The following is a 21,033-nucleotide window of genomic DNA, read 5'->3' as shown; positions in this document are numbered from 1 at the left end:
CCTCTTCCTTCTCCTCTCTTTCTCCTCCTCCTCTCCTCTCCTCTCCTCTCCTCTCCTCTTTTTTCTTTTTTTTCTTTCTTTCTTTTTTTTTTTCTCCTGGACAGGCCTTGCTGTGATACTTCTTTAAAGCTAAAGCACTTACTTATTAACACTCAGCCTTGCTGCTTCTGGCATCCAAAGTGAATCTGATAGCTCAACACTGGCTGTTGCAGATTTCATAGCCATGGTGGCCAAAGGTCAAAGAATGTCTGTGGTTTCATGGACTTTCTGGTTTGAATCTTCATCAGTGATCAGTGATTACATATGAGACTTCACACTGTATTTCCTTCTCAGAGGGATAAAGGCAACATAAAATTTACTACTGTACAGGTGGCTCAATGTATGAAGTTGAGAATGAGAGTAAGTAAATTGCATCTCAGTGAAAAGGTAGGGGAGCACAGAAACATGTAATTGAAAGAGGAAATGCTCTGCCTTTGCTTTTCCCCTTATAAATGCAGACAAATAACACATTAGGTCATAAATTCTTGAACATAATATCTGTCATCTACCTATAGGAGTATAAATACATATGTAAAAGAATCTTGTAGCAAGATGTGGTGAAAATGTCTAGGTGTATAAGTAGGTTTTAGATTTGATTTTGATCAACTGGAAAAAGTTGGGTGGAAGTGAAAAACAGTGTGGGTGAAAATGCTGATAGACCAAAAAAATATTTGTATTCACAAATAAATACTGAGAGTGACAGTCAACACATAAGAACATTCATGAATTTATATATACTTCTAAATGAGAGGATGAAGAACAATGTTAAGTTGGTGATTCCTGCACTTTGGTCTGTAGCTGATACGCAGGGCCAAAGTAAGCATTTGTGGTTCTGAATTTCCCATCTGTTTACAATGGTAGTCTGTGTGAAAATCTGGCATTCAAACAGTTTGAAAGCTTCCCAGTTAAAAAACAGATAACGGAATGAATAAAGTTAACTTTGTATGAACCAACTGAAGCCATTAGTGACTCACTGACAGTTATGAAGAAGTTAGAAGGAGTTTGGTGGTCCTTAAAATTGGTAAAAGAGCTAGTGCTTGGCTCGCCTGTTTATACAGATTTAGGTTTCAGATTACGTGGATACAGAAACAAATTTATTTGTGAATCGGTGGGTACAAAACAGATAGTATGGTGATCATTATCTTTATCTTTAATAGGATAACTTGGAAAGAGGATGAAATAGATGGATGCATTAGGTAGAAATCAGTAACAACGTTGACACATGTCATTCTTAGAGCACATCATGATTCAGTAATCTGTATCTCACAAGCCAAGTCGGTGTCTCTAAAAAGAAGCTGACAGGTTGTAGTAGGTATTTTTAATGTTAACGCCACAGAAACCTCCACACTTCCTCTTACATCTAGTACTTACAAGCTGAAATAAAGAACACACTGAAAAGCTCTGTGAGTTATGCCACACTGGTGATATAATAGTATTTCCAGTGGCAAAAATCAACGTTCCAGTCTTGCTAATGTTAGTAGATGAGGTATGTCAGCAGCAGTACTGGGTTATGAAATGGACAAGCCAAAATGTGAAGCAGTTGCAAGTGGAAATCTTGATCTGAAGTGTGGATGCAAATCATTCGGGACTGTTTTACATTACTGGTGCTAGTTACACATTGGAGTGCCCAAATACAAGAACCAAAAATGAGAGATGGTGCAGTTAAACTCACTAAAGCAATGGGAGGGGAAGACTAGAGAGTCAAAATTCTGAAAGAAGTTGAACCAAAGAGTTACACCCTACAAGATGGAAGATAGCAGGAGAAAACATTCCAGCTAATGATTGCTTCAGAAAGCTCTCCCCATGGCTCCTGTGGCTTTAAAAGCATGTACGTAGACATACATGTCCGGAGTAGCTTAGATAAGCTTACTTTTCCACAGAACAGGAGGCTGGGGTAAGTCTCCTGTTGGGAACCTTTCAGCACTGCATTTCTCTGCTTGTTGCACAACTGTTTTTCTTTCTCAGTGAAAATTAGTAGGGAGAACTAAACTGGAAGCTTGCTTTGAAGGTTCTGAAAGCATTCTGACTTGACTGGTAACAAGAGCCATATGTATAAAAAGGAAATAATTGTTCTCTGGAGAACCTAAGCTGGTCTGCTTTTCATTTTACATCAACACCAGCTTTTCTACTTGCTTTACTCAAAATGAATGACCAATTACCATTGCAAAGTCCCACTACATTCAGTACTGTCACTTGGAAGGCTCAGAGCTGGTATTTGGCCTGGAATTGTATGTGTGCTTGGGTGAGGTATTATTTTCTTGCAGTGCAGGTGTCTCAAAAGTACAGCTAGGAACAACAAATTGCATAAATTCTCAGTAAATCAAAGCAAAATCACTGTTCCTTTTTAGAAGAAGCATTATAAAGTTTGTTTGAAAAAGGAAGACAGAAGAATCAGCTTAGTTTTCAAAACCGGTGTGTGTCTTTTTTAAGAGAAAATGTCTTTGCTTTATTCCTATCCACACCCTCCCTAATGGCACCCAGTAATTCTGATCATGACTAAGATTTCTTCTAAGTACACTCTTGATGCTTCTAGGAGTTGCGAGCTCTGTTACTGAAGGCAGCAGAGACCTATAAGACTGAATATTCGGTAATGGGTGTTGCTTCACTCCAGAGATTAACAAGGAATGTTACAAGTTGTCTTTGACAGTTTCTGTATATGAAAAAACAGTACACTTCTACTGATTTCCATGAACCTAGGACCAGCAATGGCCATGCCATCTACTCCTAGAAGAGCTGTAGTGGTGGAAAAGAGTAAAGCAAGGGCGATGAAGAATCCAATAAGTTCTCCAGAACTGGGTGCAGCATGTTAATGTCTGGCGACATCTAAAAGAAAACATGACGGGGTAGATCCTGCCATGGGGAAAGAGCGCAACGGTGGATCATATATATTTAATGTAACAGCTGTTTGCTACCGCTGTAATATAGAATAAGAACAGCATGCTCCTTGTTTGGCTTTTGTTCTAAACTTAATATTAACAACACATCAGACAGCAGTAGTTAAGTAAGTAACCTGCATTACCTGTACAAAAATTATATAAGTACAAGTTTGCTGGTTTGCTTTCTTGTTAGAAAAGGAAAATGTCGTTTTGTAAAATATCCAGAAATCTTCTTATATTATTGAGATGCTGCCAAGTCACAGTTCACAGAACAAACATGTGACATTAAATCAACAGCATGCAGAGATGACACAACTGCTCCTCCGGATCCAATCACCTTGTTTATCCTGGGCACAGATACACAGCTGCTACTCAGTAAGAATATAAATATGCTTTGCAATCAAACAATTGTCAGTACTTCCCTGTGCTGCTTTTTGTTAACTACTGTATTAGAAATACCCACCACATTCTTATTGTTATTATTAGTATTAAGGAATTGTCCTTCATTCCATGCATAACTATCAATTCACAAGTTAAAAATATCATCCTTCCCTCATGTTATATTTTAGAAAGCACTCTGTGCACAGTGAAGCAGATCCTCAATTAAAAACAAGTGAGAATGTCTCCATTACCATTGATTTTAGAGGAACAATATTCTGGGGAGATTTAAAAAAACCCAAACAAATAGTTTCATCTGGACAAAATAATGTACAATTATTAATATTGCACTTTTTATACAAGAAATCCTAATAAATATACAGAAAAGATATACAATTTACATACATAGAAAGACATTCTTCTTTTTTTTTCTCTCTTTTTTTCTTTTTTTAAATAAAAAGTTACACTGAAGCTTAGCAACACTGTTTCTTGAAGACCCATTTGCAGTGAGAGCTACCACTGACATACATGTTCTGAAGCAACCAGAGACAAGTCAGTATCTTAAACAGGACCCTGACCTGAAAAGTGGACTCCCAGTTTTGCTGAAAAAGACACATCATGGAAGCTGTAACACAGCAGCACTTGAACAGCATTTCAATAATGCACCGCAAGGCCTGAGCCCCACAGGTGATGAGGCACAACAGAGCCTTTAATTTAGAAGATGGTCTTGAACCAAGACCTCAGATTCTAGAAGATGGTCTTGAACCAAGACCTCAGATTCAGACAGATTGCCTTTAAATTTCTTACAATGCTCAGACTTCCTCCTTTGCAAATCCCTTCTACTTTTAAGGCTCTATTCAGAGCACTGAAGGGGCTGCCCAGGAACTAAAAGGACAAAGCACTTCACTGGATGAATAACCACTGCAACTTTCCAGGGAGAAAGATTCACAGACAGCATGCAATATGTAATGTTTGAGGCTCACTTCTTAGAAAATCTCTTTAGGGTGTAGTACCTGGGTTTAAAAATATGCAGCTTTATAGCACCCACTTTGTTGCATAACACAGCCACAGAGGAGCAAATTTTTTAAAGGTTTCTTAGTGTTAGTCCTCTGGGGCTGATGCTGAATCTATTCTGGTTCTACCGAGTAGGAACAGGCAGCAATAATAGAAAATAGATTATTTTCTACTACTTTATTGAAAGGATTGCCTATCAGGACAGAAAAAAATCATGTTAGCAGAAAAGGAAAACCCAGTTCCTCAAATTTCTTAGCATAATGCCAGCTCCAAAAGCATCTTAACTCTGGGTACTGGTACTCCTACCTATTCCAAGTAAGCGTTAATAGGAAGTATGATGCGAAGCAGCTCTTGTTTCCATAACTTTTCTGTCCATGTTCTGAACAGGACAGTATTTGTATGTTTGTGTTATAGCCTGCCTGTAGCAGATCATACATTCTTTCCTTCTCCTAGATAATAGCTGACATCAACACTTCACCTTTATGCTGAAGGCAACACTCTTAGCTCCAACCCTCCCACACAAATGCAACCTGTGAACATTTTCAGATGTCTTCCTGACTCACATTACACAACATTGCTCAACTTTCTCAGACACCAGACTTGATTCTCAAAAGACTAACAAGATCTCCCACTGAGATCACTTGAAGGCCTGTGATGAGAAGGACACAGAAAGGAAAAAAGAAATCCAATCTTGGATATAACTGATAGATTTTTAGAGCAGTACCATATGCTTATATACCCAAATTAGTCTAAGACAAATGTAGGGTCTGTATTCTGCATTGGTGAACATCTAGTCTTTGTTTTGTTTGCAGTACCCCACCATGCATCGGGCTGTTAGGTTTGTTTGATTTGGCAGTTGAATGTGATGCTACATTTTGATTTTGATCCACTTCTCCATTTGTCTGATGGTGTATTCCCAGGTGTGTACATGGACCACGGGGCAGCCCCACTCCTCTCAGGCCCAGTGGTATGGGATTCATTGAATCTTTGTGATCTACCCTCCATGACCATGTTTTGCTGCATTCTGTCTCCCAGATTTATAAAAGGGAAAACTCGTCTAGTCCCTTTACAACAATAATTTGGTAAAGGGTTTTCTTTTTTCTTTGTTTCTTCTCTCTCTCTCTCTCTTTTTTTTTTTTTTTTTCCTTTTTAAAGGGAAATAAATAAATAAAATGAAAAAAAAAAAAGAAAAGAATTCCATTCCATTTATATTTTCTGTAGAAGTCTTTGCCTCAGTGAAGCAAAAGCTGAGATCCCCTTGTTCCTCCATTTTCATCGCAGTCGCCTTCAAGCTTTTCCACAAGTCCCACAGCAGCGTGATTTGAACTGGGTGAGCTGGCAGAGTTTGAGCTGCTTCACTTTCTCACAGTACCTTGTGGTGTCTCTGCACTCCACTGCAGAAGGGGAAACAAAAAGGAGAGATGGTGATGAAGCAATGAAAGAAAGATTTTTTTCACTTGAGAGCAATTCAGAACAGCTTTATTTTGAGAGGTCTCACTGTGAGCATGACCTTGACTTGCTGCAGACACTGAGTGGGGACTGTAAGCCACTAAAGGCTCAAAGGGGAATGCAGTGGGTATCTAAGACTTTCAGAGTGTGAGGATGGCTTTTAAAGCTGCTCCAGCACTCAGCTCAGTTTGTGCACTCCAGCAGAGTTTGCCATCTGATGCTTAGGAAGAGTTTCTTAACAGTTGTTAAACAGAGAGTGAAGTAATAAATGAAACTGGAAATTCATTTCAGCAGAGCAGCTCTAAAAACCTCAGGTCAGGGAGTTGGACTACATGATCCCTGAAGCTCCCTTCTAACTCTCTGTGTTTTAAGCCAGCAGGCAGCGTAGCACCACACAGCACCACTCCCCACAGTGAAATGGGGGAGAGAACTGGGGAAAAAAAAAAAAAACCAACAAAAAACAAAGTAGAACTTGTGGGTTGAGATAAAATCTATTTACTAAGACAGAAAATGAAAAGAGAAATAACAATAATGAAAATATTGCATATGCATGTTTGCAAAACAAGTGATACACAACACAGTTGCTCACCACCTGATGAATGATGCAGACAGTGCCCAAGCAGTGGCTGCCCCTGCAGCCAGCTTCCCAGCATTTTATACTTTTTTTGCATGACAGCACATGGTATGGGACACCCTTTGGCCAGTTTGGGTCACTGTCCTGGTTCTGGCCCCTCCTTGTACACCCCAAGCCACCTTGTTAGCAGGGCAGCATGAGAAGCTCAAACACCCTGGGCTCTGTGGAGCACTGCTCAGCAACAACTAAAACATCTGTTCTGCTACTTGTCCTTTTTAATTAATTTTTTATTAAAAAAAAATATTTACAACTTCTCTTTTCCTCTTGCAGGCAGTTTGTTGCTTATCACCTGAAAGCAAGCAGCTTCCAGTTCAGAGATTCCCAGCATTAACCTACTCAGTGGATTTACACTTCTTTAAAACACAGTGAATTGTATTTTTCTTCCTGTTTGTAGCATTAACAGAAAGCTGAGGTCACATTAGCCATTTTAAATGGTTAGCAAGGGGATACTACCCTGCCAACAAACAAAGGGGGGCACTGTGCCCTCCCACCAAGATGCCAATCTTTGGACACTGCATTTTGCATGCGTTCAAGGTGGAGCTTCTCCAGGAAGCCCAGCACTGCACTTCGGAGACATGACTCCATATGGAGGACCCACAGGCTTCTCCCCTCCTCACACCCACCCTTCTGCTCATAAACGTACTGTTCTCACAGGGCGTGATGTTGCAGCGCTGCCAGTTGACCGGCCGTGGTCTCCAGGAGCAGTAGTGGTCAAGCACGGGTTTGTTGCTACGGATGTGCACGCAGTCCACACGCCGGGACTGGAAGCCATAGTTTCCACAGGTAGCTGTACACACTGTCCACAAGCTGACCCTCCAGTGCACGCCGCAGATGTCAGTCCAGCAGTTCTGAGTGCTCAAAGGCCTGTGAGCAAAAGGGAAGGGACGCAAGTCATCCACTGCACTGTGAGAGAAGTGTGTGCCAGTCTAGGCATTGTGCAAGCCCTGGGTACTGTAAGCCTTGCATGCCCCAAGTATTACTTATTCTGAGCCCTGTCTTCATTGCGTGCAAGCAGATATGAGCTCAGTGCACTGTAAAGCAACTTTTATCTTCACTCATGGGCTAGACCCTCACATGCTGCTGACTGGAACAGGACAAATGGAATTAAAAATAAAATTTGAACTGCTGGAGGGTTTGACTGAAATATTGCCAGCCCATTAATGCCACAGCAGAATGCTGCTGAAAAAGGTGTAATGAATGAAGTAGCACCCATTCAGACATATCAGAGGTTTGTTACTTTTTGATGTCTGCAATCAACAGGAATCAAAAAATGTTCTTGTATAATCTCTATTTCCCTTCAGCGCAGTTTAATGGAAAATAACTGTGTTTCCATAAAGTCAACGTGGAGTCTATTTGAAGGAAAACAAATGCTCTGCAGTCATTTTTATCCAGTTAGTGCTTGTGTTGAATTGAGAGATAGGGAGACTGGAGGCTTTGGAATTTCATAACTAACAGATAACAAACATGCTCCTACTCTCAGAGATAGCATAGTGTTTCAGTTAGGTTTTAGTATGCTAGTTCTTCAATTGTTAGCCAGCTCTTGTGTGTTTTTCTAAAGTTATTTTTCTTAACTTTATTTTTATTTATGTATTTATTATCTCTGGGGTGAATACTGAAGTCTTGGCTTAAAAGCCTGCTGAGGCTTATGCCACATAATTAAACAAATTGCAGCCTAACCACTTTGCTGCATAGGGAAAACCCAAAAGATGTTTGCTAAGCCTCCAGTTTATGCAAAATCTCTCAAAGAACAGTGATATAAGAGATTCTGTCCTACCTTGGTAGTGCACTGCACTGATCAGATGACACAGAAATCCCATCTTTTGTCTGGCAAAATATCTGTCTGTGTTGCACAGCAAGTCGTGGCCCAATGCAAGGCCCATTACACTGTGAAAACGGAAAACCACTTAATGGAGGTAAAAGTCAATGTTCTCCTTTTATAAGACTGCTAGTGAAATAAAGTGCATATTGCCATGTGCAGCTTTCAAGAATTTCCTGCAGTTCTGCACACTTTGGAGGCTGAGCACACAATTATCATTTGTCCTACTTCACCTCCGCCAGCTATATTGAAACAGCATTTTTGTACCTGCTCTCTAGATTCATTACCCTCCTCTCTTCAATAGTTCAATCTTAAATACATCTGTAGGGCAAATAAAATGCACTCACATCATTAGCCAAGAACCTGTGATCCATACAGGAAATCTCGATACATTCCTTTTACTGTGCATTTTGCAGCTTGTACTACCACAATTTATGAGCAAATTGTTAATAACAAAGAACATATTGAACCAAAAAATATTCCACTGGAAAAGGAAAAAGAAAAAAAAAAAAAGAAAAAAAAAAAAAAGGATTGCAGGGCATGAAAGGAAAGCATGTCAAAAGCAGCATATCTGACAGTATGCTCCAGCAATGAAGCCATCCTAACCTATTCAAGCATATCAGTTGTATGCTTGCTGTTTAACTCTTCTTCTCCTTCAATTAAATCATAATTAGTTCTGGATTTGAAGCATGTGTTTCTGTTCTTTTAAATTAAATCAACAGTTAGTAAAGAGTTTGCTTGATGAGTATCTGGACATTATATTCTGGAGTAGACAAGGAGTTTGAAGAAAGGGGCTTCAATGTGAAGAAGGAAGTTTTGGAAGGGTTTGGAAAGAGGCTCATGACCTATCCTGCATTTTGTTATGAATACTTCTGTTCTATAAGTTTCTCAGGCAACATTAGAATCTTTTAGAACTGTTTTCTTGTAAACCCTCCTCCAAATCTACCATAACCATCAAATCTGACTCCCGAAAACAAAAACTGAAACCCATTCTGTAAGTGAATAGAGCAATTGTAGACTTAGAGAAGGCAGAATGCTATTTCCCAGACTTATAACCTGTCTGGGGGCAGACCTTTCCACTGGGGACAAAAGAGGAATCTGCAGTGGAAATCCTGCCCACATGTGGTTCTTCTGGGGACTGCCTGAAGGTATAGAATCCCAAACATGCACTGTGTCATAGAGTTGAAAGTGCTAAGCAGATTAGTTGCCTTCTCAAAAGCCCGCAGAGTACAACTTGCAGAACATAGCCTCTCATCTTCTGTCACCTCTTCCTAACCCACAGACTGCTGGCATGCTCCTTACCTGGCCCCAGGAGGAGGCCACCCACTCAACGCAGGGCTGCCTGTTACAGTTCTGTGTGTCCACAGGGCGCTTGGATGCTTGAGCACAGGCTTCATTTGACATTGGGACAGAGCTGCCTTTTGCTGTCAGTCGTTGGCATGTCACTCGTCGCATTTGGATTCCTCCACCACAGCTCCGTGTACATGGAGACCATGATGTTACCATCCACCTATGAGAAAAAGGCAAGAAGGTCAGGGAGCAAAATGTGCTAATGTGTTGTAAGTGCAGAAGCATTATCTGTAGTATCTGTAAGTCTGTAGTATTATCAGTGACAACAGGACTAAATGTACTGGCCCAAAGAAAGACAAAAATGACTGGCATCACAGCATTGTACTAAGGCCCCTGTAGTAGCCATTGAAAACTGCTCATAAGATGAAAAGAGTACGTTTTTTATTTTAGTATCTCTCTGAGGGTTCTCAGGGCCCAAAATGCACTTCTGCCTGTTAAGGCTGTTTTTAAAAGCTTTGTAAATATTTTTAGTCCAGTCACAGTGGTTTGGCATCACTGTATTCACACCACTGCACAACAGGGGCCTTGACGACATGTTGCAGTCACTGGCTACAGCCCACTTCTACTCCTTGGCAGGGAAAACTGTTCCTGTAAAGTTGATGGAGTAGCTCTCAGGGCACTTCGAACTGCTGAGAGAAAAACCAAGAAGTTGCTATGGCCTGTTGGCCCACTCTGTTTTCGCCCCAACAGCTGAGATAATCCAGAAAGGCCTGAAGGCTGTGCAAGGATGGAGCTGGTGTACAGACAACACAGGGACAAAGGACACATTTTTACTTTCCTTTTGAGCTCAGACTGTGCATTTGACAACTGAGACTAAGTCTCTAATCCTGTATTAGCAAGGGCTTAGAAAATCCAGTATAACTAACAAGAAACCGCTAATGAAAGAAAATAACTATCCGAATTATTTGTCCAAACTATTATGTCCAAAGGTACAAATTCTTAAGAAGATCTTGCCAATTTATCATTAGTTGGAAGACTCACACCAGTGGATTTGGGAGGTACTGGTAGGAACAGGACTGACACAACTGATTATTTGTATTTATGGTTAAGTCAGCAGTCATGAAGTTTCAGGATTCCCAGCAGGTGTTATATTTCTGGGAGGAAAATACTGCCCATCTCATCCTCTAATGGCAATGTTTATGATTACTTCACATAACAGGCAATAGGTATTCTCTGACCCTATGGAAAGGCATCCGCTACTATTCCTCAGTGTTCTGCAAGTGATTAACTCCTGCAGTTAGAGAGACAAGTATATAAGCAGATATTCTTCTGACAAAGAAAATAAAGACACAACTACTTTTCTTTTTTTTTCTTTTTTTTTTTTTTCTCTGTTTGGTGAGGTTGAAACTGAAGTTTTCCCATCCCTCCAATGTAGAGCTCTTCTCTGCTTTTCAATCAACTTTTATTTCCAAGCATACATCTCAACATTTTCGCAGGAACTGAGAGAGGAGCGTGGGTCACATTACAGTCCAGGAAAGGTATAAAAAGACATAAACCATTTCCATGGAATTTACTGCCATCACTAACACAAACTGCTGTTAATGAATGTGTTTTATATTTCATCAAAACCAGACTGGTAAATCTGACTGCTTAGTTCTCATCAGGTTGCTTAGCACCTCTCCTCACATCAGATTAGACTGTTTTTTAATATAAATGCCAGTCTCAAATCACGGTGCTGAATGAGAGAAATTGTACTAAATTTTTCTTGAGATCCTGACCAAGTGGATTAGTTTACTCAAACACACTATGTCCACTGTAAAAATCAGAGAGAGAAGAAACTGAAAAATCAGAAAAATACAGAAAAAACACGTAAATCTCAACTGAGGAGTCAGTGATTTGGAGAACTAGGGCATTTATAAGTGGTGAGAGCAGAGCACTAAACTGACTTTCAGATCAGACACTTAGGATGGATTCTTTACACCAAGGAGTGCAAAAGGAGGAAAGTGTCAGTGTTCCTGTGGGGTGGATGCAGCAGAAAGATGTTGACACAGTCAAGTCTTTCAAGCTGTTGTAACTCCACTGTGTTTAACAGTAATTGAAAAGTGAGGGATTACATGGGCAGTGGGTTACACGGAAACCATGTCTCTAGAAGGAGGCAGAGCTCAGTCTGATCCCCTATATACCCACCAAATCCAATGGAATTTGCATGCAAAAAACATTTCCACTGTGCTAAGGGAACTCTCAGCTTTACAGCTGCAGCTGCAATCCTGCTTGTTTTGACATTCAGGCAACACAGAAACTCAGGGAAAACAACAGCCCCAAAGGAGCTTGCTAAGTCTAGCTTTCAGCCTGTTTTGCTCTTGGAATACAGTGGTATGAAGCTGTGTGGGACAGAAAAGTCTTATGAACCTGCAGTTTTTGACTGATGAGATTCCTTTGTGTATAGAGCTAAGAACAGGCATAAAGTTTACATCTAACGAAGGGTAAGGCTGAAATTACCCAAGAGAACTCAGACTGTACAAGTGTATGTGTTAGGACTGTGGGTATGTGTGGGTGAGGATGCTGTGAGAGCAGGGCAATGTTTTCACCAGGCTGCTCACTATAACCTTCGATAGGTTATGGATATTGGAGAGGTCCTGACAATTGTAGAAAAACAGATGTTTACCTCATTAAAAAGAAAAGATGGAAGGATAATATGTAAGGAACCAGAGATTAGTTCATTTTACTGTGATCCCTAGGAAAATTCTGAAGGTACCTGACTGACTCCTGGGAAAGAATGACCAGACCTGAGTACAAGGTGAGGGCAGTGGAAGTCATTTACCTAGCCCTCATCAAAGTATTTGACACTGTCTCCCTCAGTAGTCTAACATCCAAGGTGTAATCATCTGGATGAGCTGAATAAAACATAGGATGAATGATGAGCCTGTTAGAGTGATGATTTATTGACTTTACTCCACCTAAAGGGTTGTAGCAAATAGTGTCCTGGAGGGCTCAGTGTATGTTCCTGTTAGTGCTCTTGGTGGCCCACCTCTTTCAAGCTTCCCCTGATAGCAAGCTTCACTCTTGGCCATACCGAGTGTTCTCCCATGTTTGGTGTCACCTGCAGAATTCACATAAGTGCAATTTGTCCCCAGCTCCGGGTCATTGACAGAGGTGATAAATAGGACAGGTACGGGACCCAGGCCCAGATTTGTTTCCAAGGGTCCGGATTATTAATTCTGAGGTTTACTTTCTTCTGTTCATTTTCTAGTCATTGCTAAGTGAAAAGTATGTAATTTATGCTATTAAAATACAAAGATAGTACATCACTGCTCTTTCTCCAGTGAGGAACCTTTAAGGGCCTAAAAATCTGCCACTTCGTAGTAGGAGGAAAACGACAAACACATACATTTTCTATGTTATAATTTCAACATACAGAAATGCCTGAAGACTCCATTTGGGGTGAAGTCTTTTCTTTCATGAAGTACTGCAATAAGCAGAAGGTATTGTTCCCCATCTCTTCCTGCCTAGGTAGCATCATCTGATAGCAAAATTTATATGTTTAAATGACTAGTGAGATGGAAATCCAGTTTTCTACCCTAGTGTAAAAAATGTTTAAAAGCATTCTTGACTATTCACACTACCAGGGAAGATTCAAAAGAACCACAAAGCTGTGACCTTTGCTAATAAACAGTAGGCAACAGCTCCTTCATTCTTTTCTATGCTAATTACTGCAGCGGTAAATATTCCTTATGTACTATGTACTGTCAATGCTTTTCACAAATCTTGCAAAAAATTCCCAACTGTGTATGTTAAGCACTCATAAATTCCCTTTCAGTCATGACTTTGTCCTAGACAGGCAGGAGCAAGGCTACAAGGGCATACTGTCCATTGGAAAGTACTCCTGAAGTACATCTTGAAAGCATCTATGACATTTTAGTATAATAAAGGCAAACCGTGAAGGGCAGTCTCTCCTATTGCATGCAATGGGCTGCAGCATTGGCTTGGGCTTCTCTTGGCAGTTGGATGTATTCACTTCAGTCCCGTCCAGTAAGCACCTCAGTTGGGGCAGCTGCACTCCTTTGTGGCCACAGGAAGCAGAACAAGCCATCAGCTTGTCCACTGACCACTGGTAGTCTGCCAAAAAGCAAGTGAGAGTCATTGTTAACATTTAAAAACTGTCAGTGATAAATCCTTAGAAAAGAGAGAGCTGTTCTCCAGGATGAAATGTTTAGTCTCAGTGTCTTGTGAAGGGAGCTATGCTTGCAAGTCACCATGCAATGGACAAAGAAGGATTAGAGTTCTGGCATATGTAAGGCACTGACCATATTTTCTAACAAATCTCCCCTTGTTTTTTTTGTGCTCAGAAGTACAAGACATAGAAGGTGAATTACATCCTAGGCTGCTCAGTGATATCAAACAGCAAGGACGTGGGCATTATAAATCCCGGTATTTATACAGACTTAGGTGGGTAATCAGCCATCAGTTAGCTATCTGTGGAATAGATTCGGGAACTTCAGAAAGCCACTGGGAAAATGAGAGCAGGCACCATGGCACTTGCAAACATGTAAACTCCTGGTGTGCAGCCAAACATGATGCTGCAGAAACCCTCATAGTTGGTATATACAGTTAACAGTATAACATCTGAAAGGCACGCTTTCAAACTCAAATCCATATATTTAAAAATACAGTGTGCACACTTTCACAGCAATAATGCACAGGATTAATTCTTAACCATTTGTATCTGTAATGGAATATGACTTAGAGAAGTCATGGCCAGCTGCAGTTAATGGTGTTATCTTATGACAGTGTGTTTCTCAGTAGGTGATCATCTGTCCTACTATCTCTCAGTGGAGATCATCTGTCCTATGGCAAAAGAGGGGTTTCCAACACTTCCAGAAAGTTTTATCATAAAAACTAAGGAAAAGTTAAATTCTTCTTCATTCTATCCCTGTCAACTGCAAAAATGAAAGCTGCATATTCCATTCCAGCCCATTCACACTGCTCAGTTTAGTGGCTTTGTCACCTTCAGTTAATTTCTAGGGTAAAAATAACACAGTTTATTTTTACGGCAGTTTTACAAGCAAGTGGCTTTTAAGCACTGTGTAACACTGACTTTAGAAGATTAACAGAGGGATTTCTAATCATAGAGGTTTGATCTCTGACACCTCTGTCTGGAATTTTAGGTTAATGCAGCAGCCGTGAGTATAGCTTGAATCAGCAATGCTATTTGCTGAGCAGGCCAGAAGTATCAGCTGTTATTTTGGGAAAGTGACACTATAAGTGAAACCTAAGATGCTGCAAGTTTCTTGCTAGGCCTGCAAATTTAGATCCATAGTGGTACAATATCAAAATGCTCATTTCCTGCTGTGCACCACAGTCTTGGCTTCAGAGCCAAGAAATTTAGGACAAGAAAAGCAATGGAGGGAAGTCAGTGTCAAAAGCTTCACAGGAGAGAAGCACAGAAACTGGAAAGTTACCTTGTATTGCCAGGGAAGTTTTTTGTAGGAGTGAACCAGCCTCATTCTGAGCAAGGCAGCTGAATTCTCCTTCAGGAGCATCACTAATGTTGTGTATCTGAAGAATTTGTCCTGCTGCTAGGAAGCGATGCCTCAGACTGAGAGGCTTTCCAGAGTAAAGCCAGGTGATATTCGGAGTTGGATGGCCATCCACAGCACAACCTAAAACAAAAGAACGTGAAGTAACCCCACTGAGGACTGAGCATGCTGCAAAATTACACGAAGCAGTCAAAATAAAGGTGGCACTTGCATTCAAATTCATTCTCATTTTCTTAGAATCAAAATCATGAATAATATTCTTTCTCTTCAGTTGAAAAAAACCCACAAATAAACCCCTCAAAAAAGCCAGCTAATCAGTCACATGAAAATAGTGGACCAGTTTGGAAATATTTATAGTCAACCTTCTAAAACTCCCATTATTTTAGATCATCCTCATTGCAGTATTGAGAAAAGTGGGATAGTGAGGCTACACACTTAGCATAAGCTCCATGTTTGAAAAGTATCTCACACAGTGCTCGTTCTCCAGTAACCCTGTGTTAACCATCATTTTTTTCTTGTCTTTTTATTGTAACAAATTAAAAATCAGAAGTCTTAGTTGCACAAAAACTAACATTTGATTTTGTTATTTAAAAAAAAAAAAAAAGGCATTGAAAAATACTTATTTCCATGATAAGCAATTCTTTGAGCAACAAAGTTGCTCCAGTAACTGAAGGACAAAATGCCATTGTACGGGCAACACCACATGAGTGTGTTTATGCATCATGAGGGCAACTAATGAAGTGCAGATCCACAGCCAATTTTTTGCCTGTTGAACAAATGAAGGAAGAGCATCTGTACATTATTATTTCCCATGGTCCTCATACCTTCGGTATGTTTTACTGGTTTCAGTGATGAATCACACACAGCAGAAGAATTGTGAGACTTGTTTATCAATGGAAAGATTTAGATAAGTTACCTTACACACCTGGAGTAAAAAGAAATAACTGGGCAAGTATTATGATGAAATCTATCCATAACAACTGCAGAGTTGGGGAGCCAGAAAAGCCATGCACAAGGGAAGCAATATGCTATTTGGACTACTTGTCACTTGGCTTGGTCCTGCATCTTTGTGCATTTCATTGATCATAAAAGTTCTGGGCAAGTTTCTATGAGGGCAGTGTACAGTGGTTGTTAGTTTGTTGTACTGCAGCTTTATGCAATTGGGTTTAAACTACTACAAGTTACTCTTGCCCTTTGTCTCTGTAGTGAGGACCCCCAGTACTATCCTTCTGACTCACACCCCTAAAGTAGTAGTAGGAAATTTTGCTACCGTAGCTCTTACTTGTCTACCCATTTTCTGCTCTGTAGCAGAATATGCTGCCTTTACACAAGAAGTGAAGCTTTCTTGTTCATGCAAGTCCAAAGAATTCATACAAGGCAGAAAAAAACCAAAACAGTGGTGACATGGACACATAGGCAAAGGGAGCATCTATAGTACCTAGATCTACTTCCTAGGTTGACTTCCACTCAAGGATACATACGGATCTCCCACAGTAGCCATATGCAGCTTAGCTCTCTTCTCTCTTGCTGGCACTCCCAGTCTGCAACTCCAGTAAGGCAGGGTGCTGTCCATATAAAGCTGCTGTGTGGGGCTTATTCACTCTGTATTAAATGCATACTACCAAGGGCAAGGAGTCACCAGCAGAAGGTGCATAATACACACAGTGGCCTGTGCAATTACAGTGGCAGTGTCTCCCTGGCAAAGAACTAATTACTGCAGCAAAATCTTAAAAAAAAAAAAAAAAGAAAGAAAGAAAATAAATGAAGGAAGAAAAAGGAAGATGGAGAGAGTTCTCATTGCTCACAGTGGTCACTTTTCTTCCCTTGTTCTCTTTTTATTTAAAAGGATAAAGAGTCATTGCTATTTATTTTAATTTCCTTGGCAAGGTCTAATGCAGTTTCACCCTTGGCAGCTCTCCTCTTAACACTACACTTCCTGACCACAAAGACACAGCTTTCTTTGCTGACTGTTCCTTCTTCCTATTTCTGTAAGCCCTCTATTTATTCCTGTTATGCCTCATTTTATCTTATTCTCTTTGTCCTTTCTGAGTACTTAAGCCTTTTCCTGCTCTTGTTCAGAGAAGCCAGTCATCCAGTTTCCAGGAGATATTCATTCTTAACAGAATGAGTGATGTGAAAGGTATCAGCCTAACTGGTTTACTGGTTTAAGATTGCCTCTGTTAAAAGGAAAGGAAAATAAAGGAATACTCAGGAAACAGACAAACTTAACAATAAGTGGCTGTATGACTTTTCCCTATGGTACAGTAATTTTTTATAGTTTGCATGTCTTCTAAGAGAACTGCAGAGATTTAAACAGGTCAGCACACGGCCATGACAACTGACAAAGGGTTGCTGCGAAATCAGTTTTACTGTTGGCATTTGTGAACAGTCTACACAGGATAAATGAAGAAAGCAGAAAGGTCATTTTGATGTTAAATGCAGAGGAACTGAAATCGACCTCGGTATGCAACGGGTTGTACCTCACACCTGTTTGTCTTTTAAAAATGTTACTGACAATCAAATCAGTGTAGTCTTCCTGATACTATTTCCCTTGTTTGCATATTATTACTTCTTTCATAGTAAGTATATGATGATACTAGTTAAAGCAACAGCCAGTAATCAATAATATGAGAGGAAGGAAAGAAAAAGAAAAAAACAACAACTAACGAAGTCCCTAAATATGTTACACCAGTAAGTAATTACTACATTTTTTTTCCTTGACAATAAAACTTTACTAATACCAGTGAGACTCATATGTAATGGATACTCCTTATTTTTGTATGCAGAAAAAGAATCAATCACATTTTGCAAGCGAGATTTCCTACATGTTTCCCACATGTATGGACACATAAGATATGGGATAATGTTTTATGCATATCAAGTGAGAGTACAATAAAAAAAAATCTTCCATTACTATCCCTTTCTCATCTCCCAGGAATAATTTTAATGCAATTTAATGCATATTCACAACACCTAATTCTCTATTCCCACCCATCCTTGTCAGTACTGATAGCTATTTCCTTCCAAAGCTTAACAAACAGCCTGAGAAAAAAATCTGGCTTTATTTCCAAACAGATCAACTGTTTCAGACTGTTAGAACACGACAACCCTTGGGGAAGTAATGAGAAAAAATCTGGGAGGACTAATTCTGTGCAGCATAACTTAGAATCATAGAATCACAGAATCACCAAGGTTGGAAAAGACCTAAAAGATCATCCAGTCCAACCATTCACCTATGACTAATAGCTCCCACTAAACCATGTCCCTCAGTACAACATCCAATCATTCCTTGTGGCATGAGAGGGACCTTCTCTTTCAGCTCTTCTTAGAGAAAGAAAATACTGCCTTTAGCCTCCCTTTCAAAGTCTTCCATGACTCTGAACTAATTCAAAGCCAGGATGAAGCAGTCACAAATGTGCAAAAGCTGGAGAAACAAACAGTAATCTAAAATGAATTACATCATTTAGTTGGAAAAGTGTTATTATTTCGAGGATAACAGGAGGATATTTGGGAAAGGAAGAACATTTCACAATATAGCAAATCATTTCTTGAGAGGAAACAGTAAATGCACAGTGCATATGAAATTCAAGTCCCTGTTATACCTCTGCAATGCTCACTGTATGACTGCAGTCATAGAAAGATTCTGGGGTTGTTTGCTAATGCTGAGTGAACAAAATCTGCAGCATATATACACTTATTTTTCTTTTGCAGACTTAAATTACAGAGCCATGCATGTGTTGATGCTACTGACTATAGAATTCCTTCTATAAGCCTGCTAACTTAAGTCAGCAGAACTGAATGGAAACAATGGTGAAAATGTCAAATAAATAATGCAGTTACTAAACAGTTTGTAATAGAAGGAAAAGGAACACAGAACTGTGTTTCAAAATCCTTAAAATTCTTAATGAAGATTTGGGATAAGAAATATTCTTTGAAATATGAAATTTCTTTAATTAAGTAGTCCTGCAGTCTGAGCTCTAGTTAGCTTTCCAATTGTAGCTCTGAAGCTGCTGTGTTGTATCTTTTCCTTTCTGCCTGCATCCGAATAAGGTGCATGGAGGATCACAGAATCATAGAATGGCCTGGGTTGAAAAGGACCTAGAAGATAATCCAGTTTCCACAGTTTCCACAGTTTCCACAGACCTCTGCTGTGTGCAGGGTCTCCAGTCACTACACCAGGCTGCCCAGAGCCACATCCAGCCTGGCCTTGAATGCCTCCAGGGACAGGGTGTCCACAATTTTAATTGACATTGTTAACACAGATTTTATGCATATTACTTTACTTCTCAGTGCTTTCATACAGTGCATTAAATAAAACTCAGAAAGGGTAATGTGATCCTAGAAATCACCCAAAAAAGGATTAATGTTAGTACAAGCATAACCTCAGTTTTTAATAAAGGAAGCCTGATGACATTAATTTATGTTAGATGAGGAAAGGTGTGTATTTAGAAATAAGCCAATTCAGCTGATGACAGTAGCATTTAAAAAATATAAGGTATTTTAAATAACTGTCTAAGATTCCAAAGGAGCAGTTGAAACTTACTACATTAAACATATGACATGGCTTTTGAACTGTTTTCAAAACATCTAAATTAGTTACCCGGTGCCACACATGTTGTTGTTATTAGATATTATTTACATAGCATTGTAAATTTACACTGTATTCAATAGAAATTGAGCTAGGCTCATTCCCTACCCAAGAGAAGTTGTAAAAATATTCCCAAATACGTGGTGGGCCCATTAAAAAGGCAAAGGAGTTTTCAAGCTCTAATAAAACAACTTGTTTTCTAAAAAGCTCTGAAAAGTGGAATTGTGCACACTAAGAATCTTGTAGCACTAAGGATTTCTAAAAAATTAGAAACGGTAAATGATTAAACAAAAGCCTATGAGAATAGACAGCCTGGTGAAGTGGCCTCCTCAGCTAGCCTGGCAAAAACTACAAAGTAATATACTTCAGATTAATTTCTCCACTGCTGGTACTGCTCTAGAATAACTGCACAACTAGAGTTGCAGGGGAAAAAGAGCACTCAAAACAGTCACATGGAGCGGGTACTGAGCAGCAGCAGTGTAGCACAAGGAACCCATCAAGGAGACAGCACAACACAATTACCAGCCCAAGCTGCAAAGGTCTGTTTTATTGAGCTGATAATTTATGGCATCCTGAGATTTCAGAAGCTCAGAAAACTTCCTGTGTTGCAAGGAAAGTAATAAGCACAGAGCAAAGGAGGTGGATGACAGATAGGTGCAGGGAAGACTGCTGCACAGGAGGCAGCCTTTTCATTATTGCCTTTATACTGATGTAACTTACCCAGGAATTTTCACAGTGTGATGAAGCAGTGTTTCCGTGGATGCAAAAATGGAAGGGGGTGGAAAACAAAATTAACTGGGCAGATTATTTCATGCATATATGTGGTACTTCAGCACAGTGGAAATATGATTAATATAAAATAAATTCACCCTCTCCAACCCCACAAAAATCCTCTAGTGTTACAATCACTTTTCAAACATAACATCCACCTAATTGGAGAGGGAGAGGAGAAGGAAAATAATGATGTTGTGGCATAATAATTTCATAGACAGTCATGTTTTTATCTGATTCCTATTGCACAACTACTGCAGCTGCCTCTTTCCTTCGGGGAGCACAAACATTGGTTTTGTATTTACTGATATTTTATGCAGATTGTAACTTATTTTGAACTCCTAAATCCAATTCCAACTGTAGCAGTAATTCCAAAAACCTAGGAAAATTTAGAAGAGGTTCAAGGTAGGGAGGAAAAAAGAGCATAGAAAAATTACTGATGTTTCAAACAGATATTCTTGCTTGAGTAAAGCAAAATAAAATACTGCAGGAGATTCATACTAGTGAGATCAGTTACGTTCATCTGTTTCACTTACTGCTTTTCAAACTGATTTTGAATAAAAATCAGTGTTATGTTTACAGCTGTTATGGCTCAAGAGCGTGACACACAGTAGTAAATAACAGCACTAACATTTTTAGCT

The 21,033-nt window shown here is 39.7% G+C and overlaps 1 protein-coding gene across 3 annotated transcripts in view; it reads right to left on the bottom strand.

Moving 5' to 3' along the window:
• Positions 1–1,111: 1,111 nt before the first annotated feature.
• ADAMTSL1 (ADAMTS like 1) overlaps positions 1,112–21,033 on the bottom strand; it is a 382,509-nt gene continuing 362,587 nt past the window's right edge. For all 3 annotated transcript variants that reach the window (XM_015849101.2, XM_015849102.2, XM_015849103.2), the window contains 6 exons: positions 14,956–15,156; positions 13,432–13,612; positions 9,509–9,716; positions 8,165–8,274; positions 7,034–7,254; positions 1,112–5,701 (listed from right to left, as the gene is read on the bottom strand). In XM_015849101.2, the coding sequence (XP_015704587.1) occupies positions 5,595–5,701; positions 7,034–7,254; positions 8,165–8,274; positions 9,509–9,716; positions 13,432–13,612; positions 14,956–15,156 (1,028 nt within the window). In that variant the 3' untranslated portion in view covers positions 1,112–5,594. The remainder of the gene's footprint in view (positions 5,702–7,033; positions 7,255–8,164; positions 8,275–9,508; positions 9,717–13,431; positions 13,613–14,955; positions 15,157–21,033) is intronic.

This window comes from Coturnix japonica, chromosome Z, assembly GCF_001577835.2.
Source record: "Coturnix japonica isolate 7356 chromosome Z, Coturnix japonica 2.1, whole genome shotgun sequence".
Classification (NCBI taxonomy): domain Eukaryota; kingdom Metazoa; phylum Chordata; class Aves; order Galliformes; family Phasianidae; genus Coturnix; species Coturnix japonica.
Note: the sequence above shows the minus strand (reverse complement) of the source record. Positions and strands in the feature narration are given on the sequence as shown.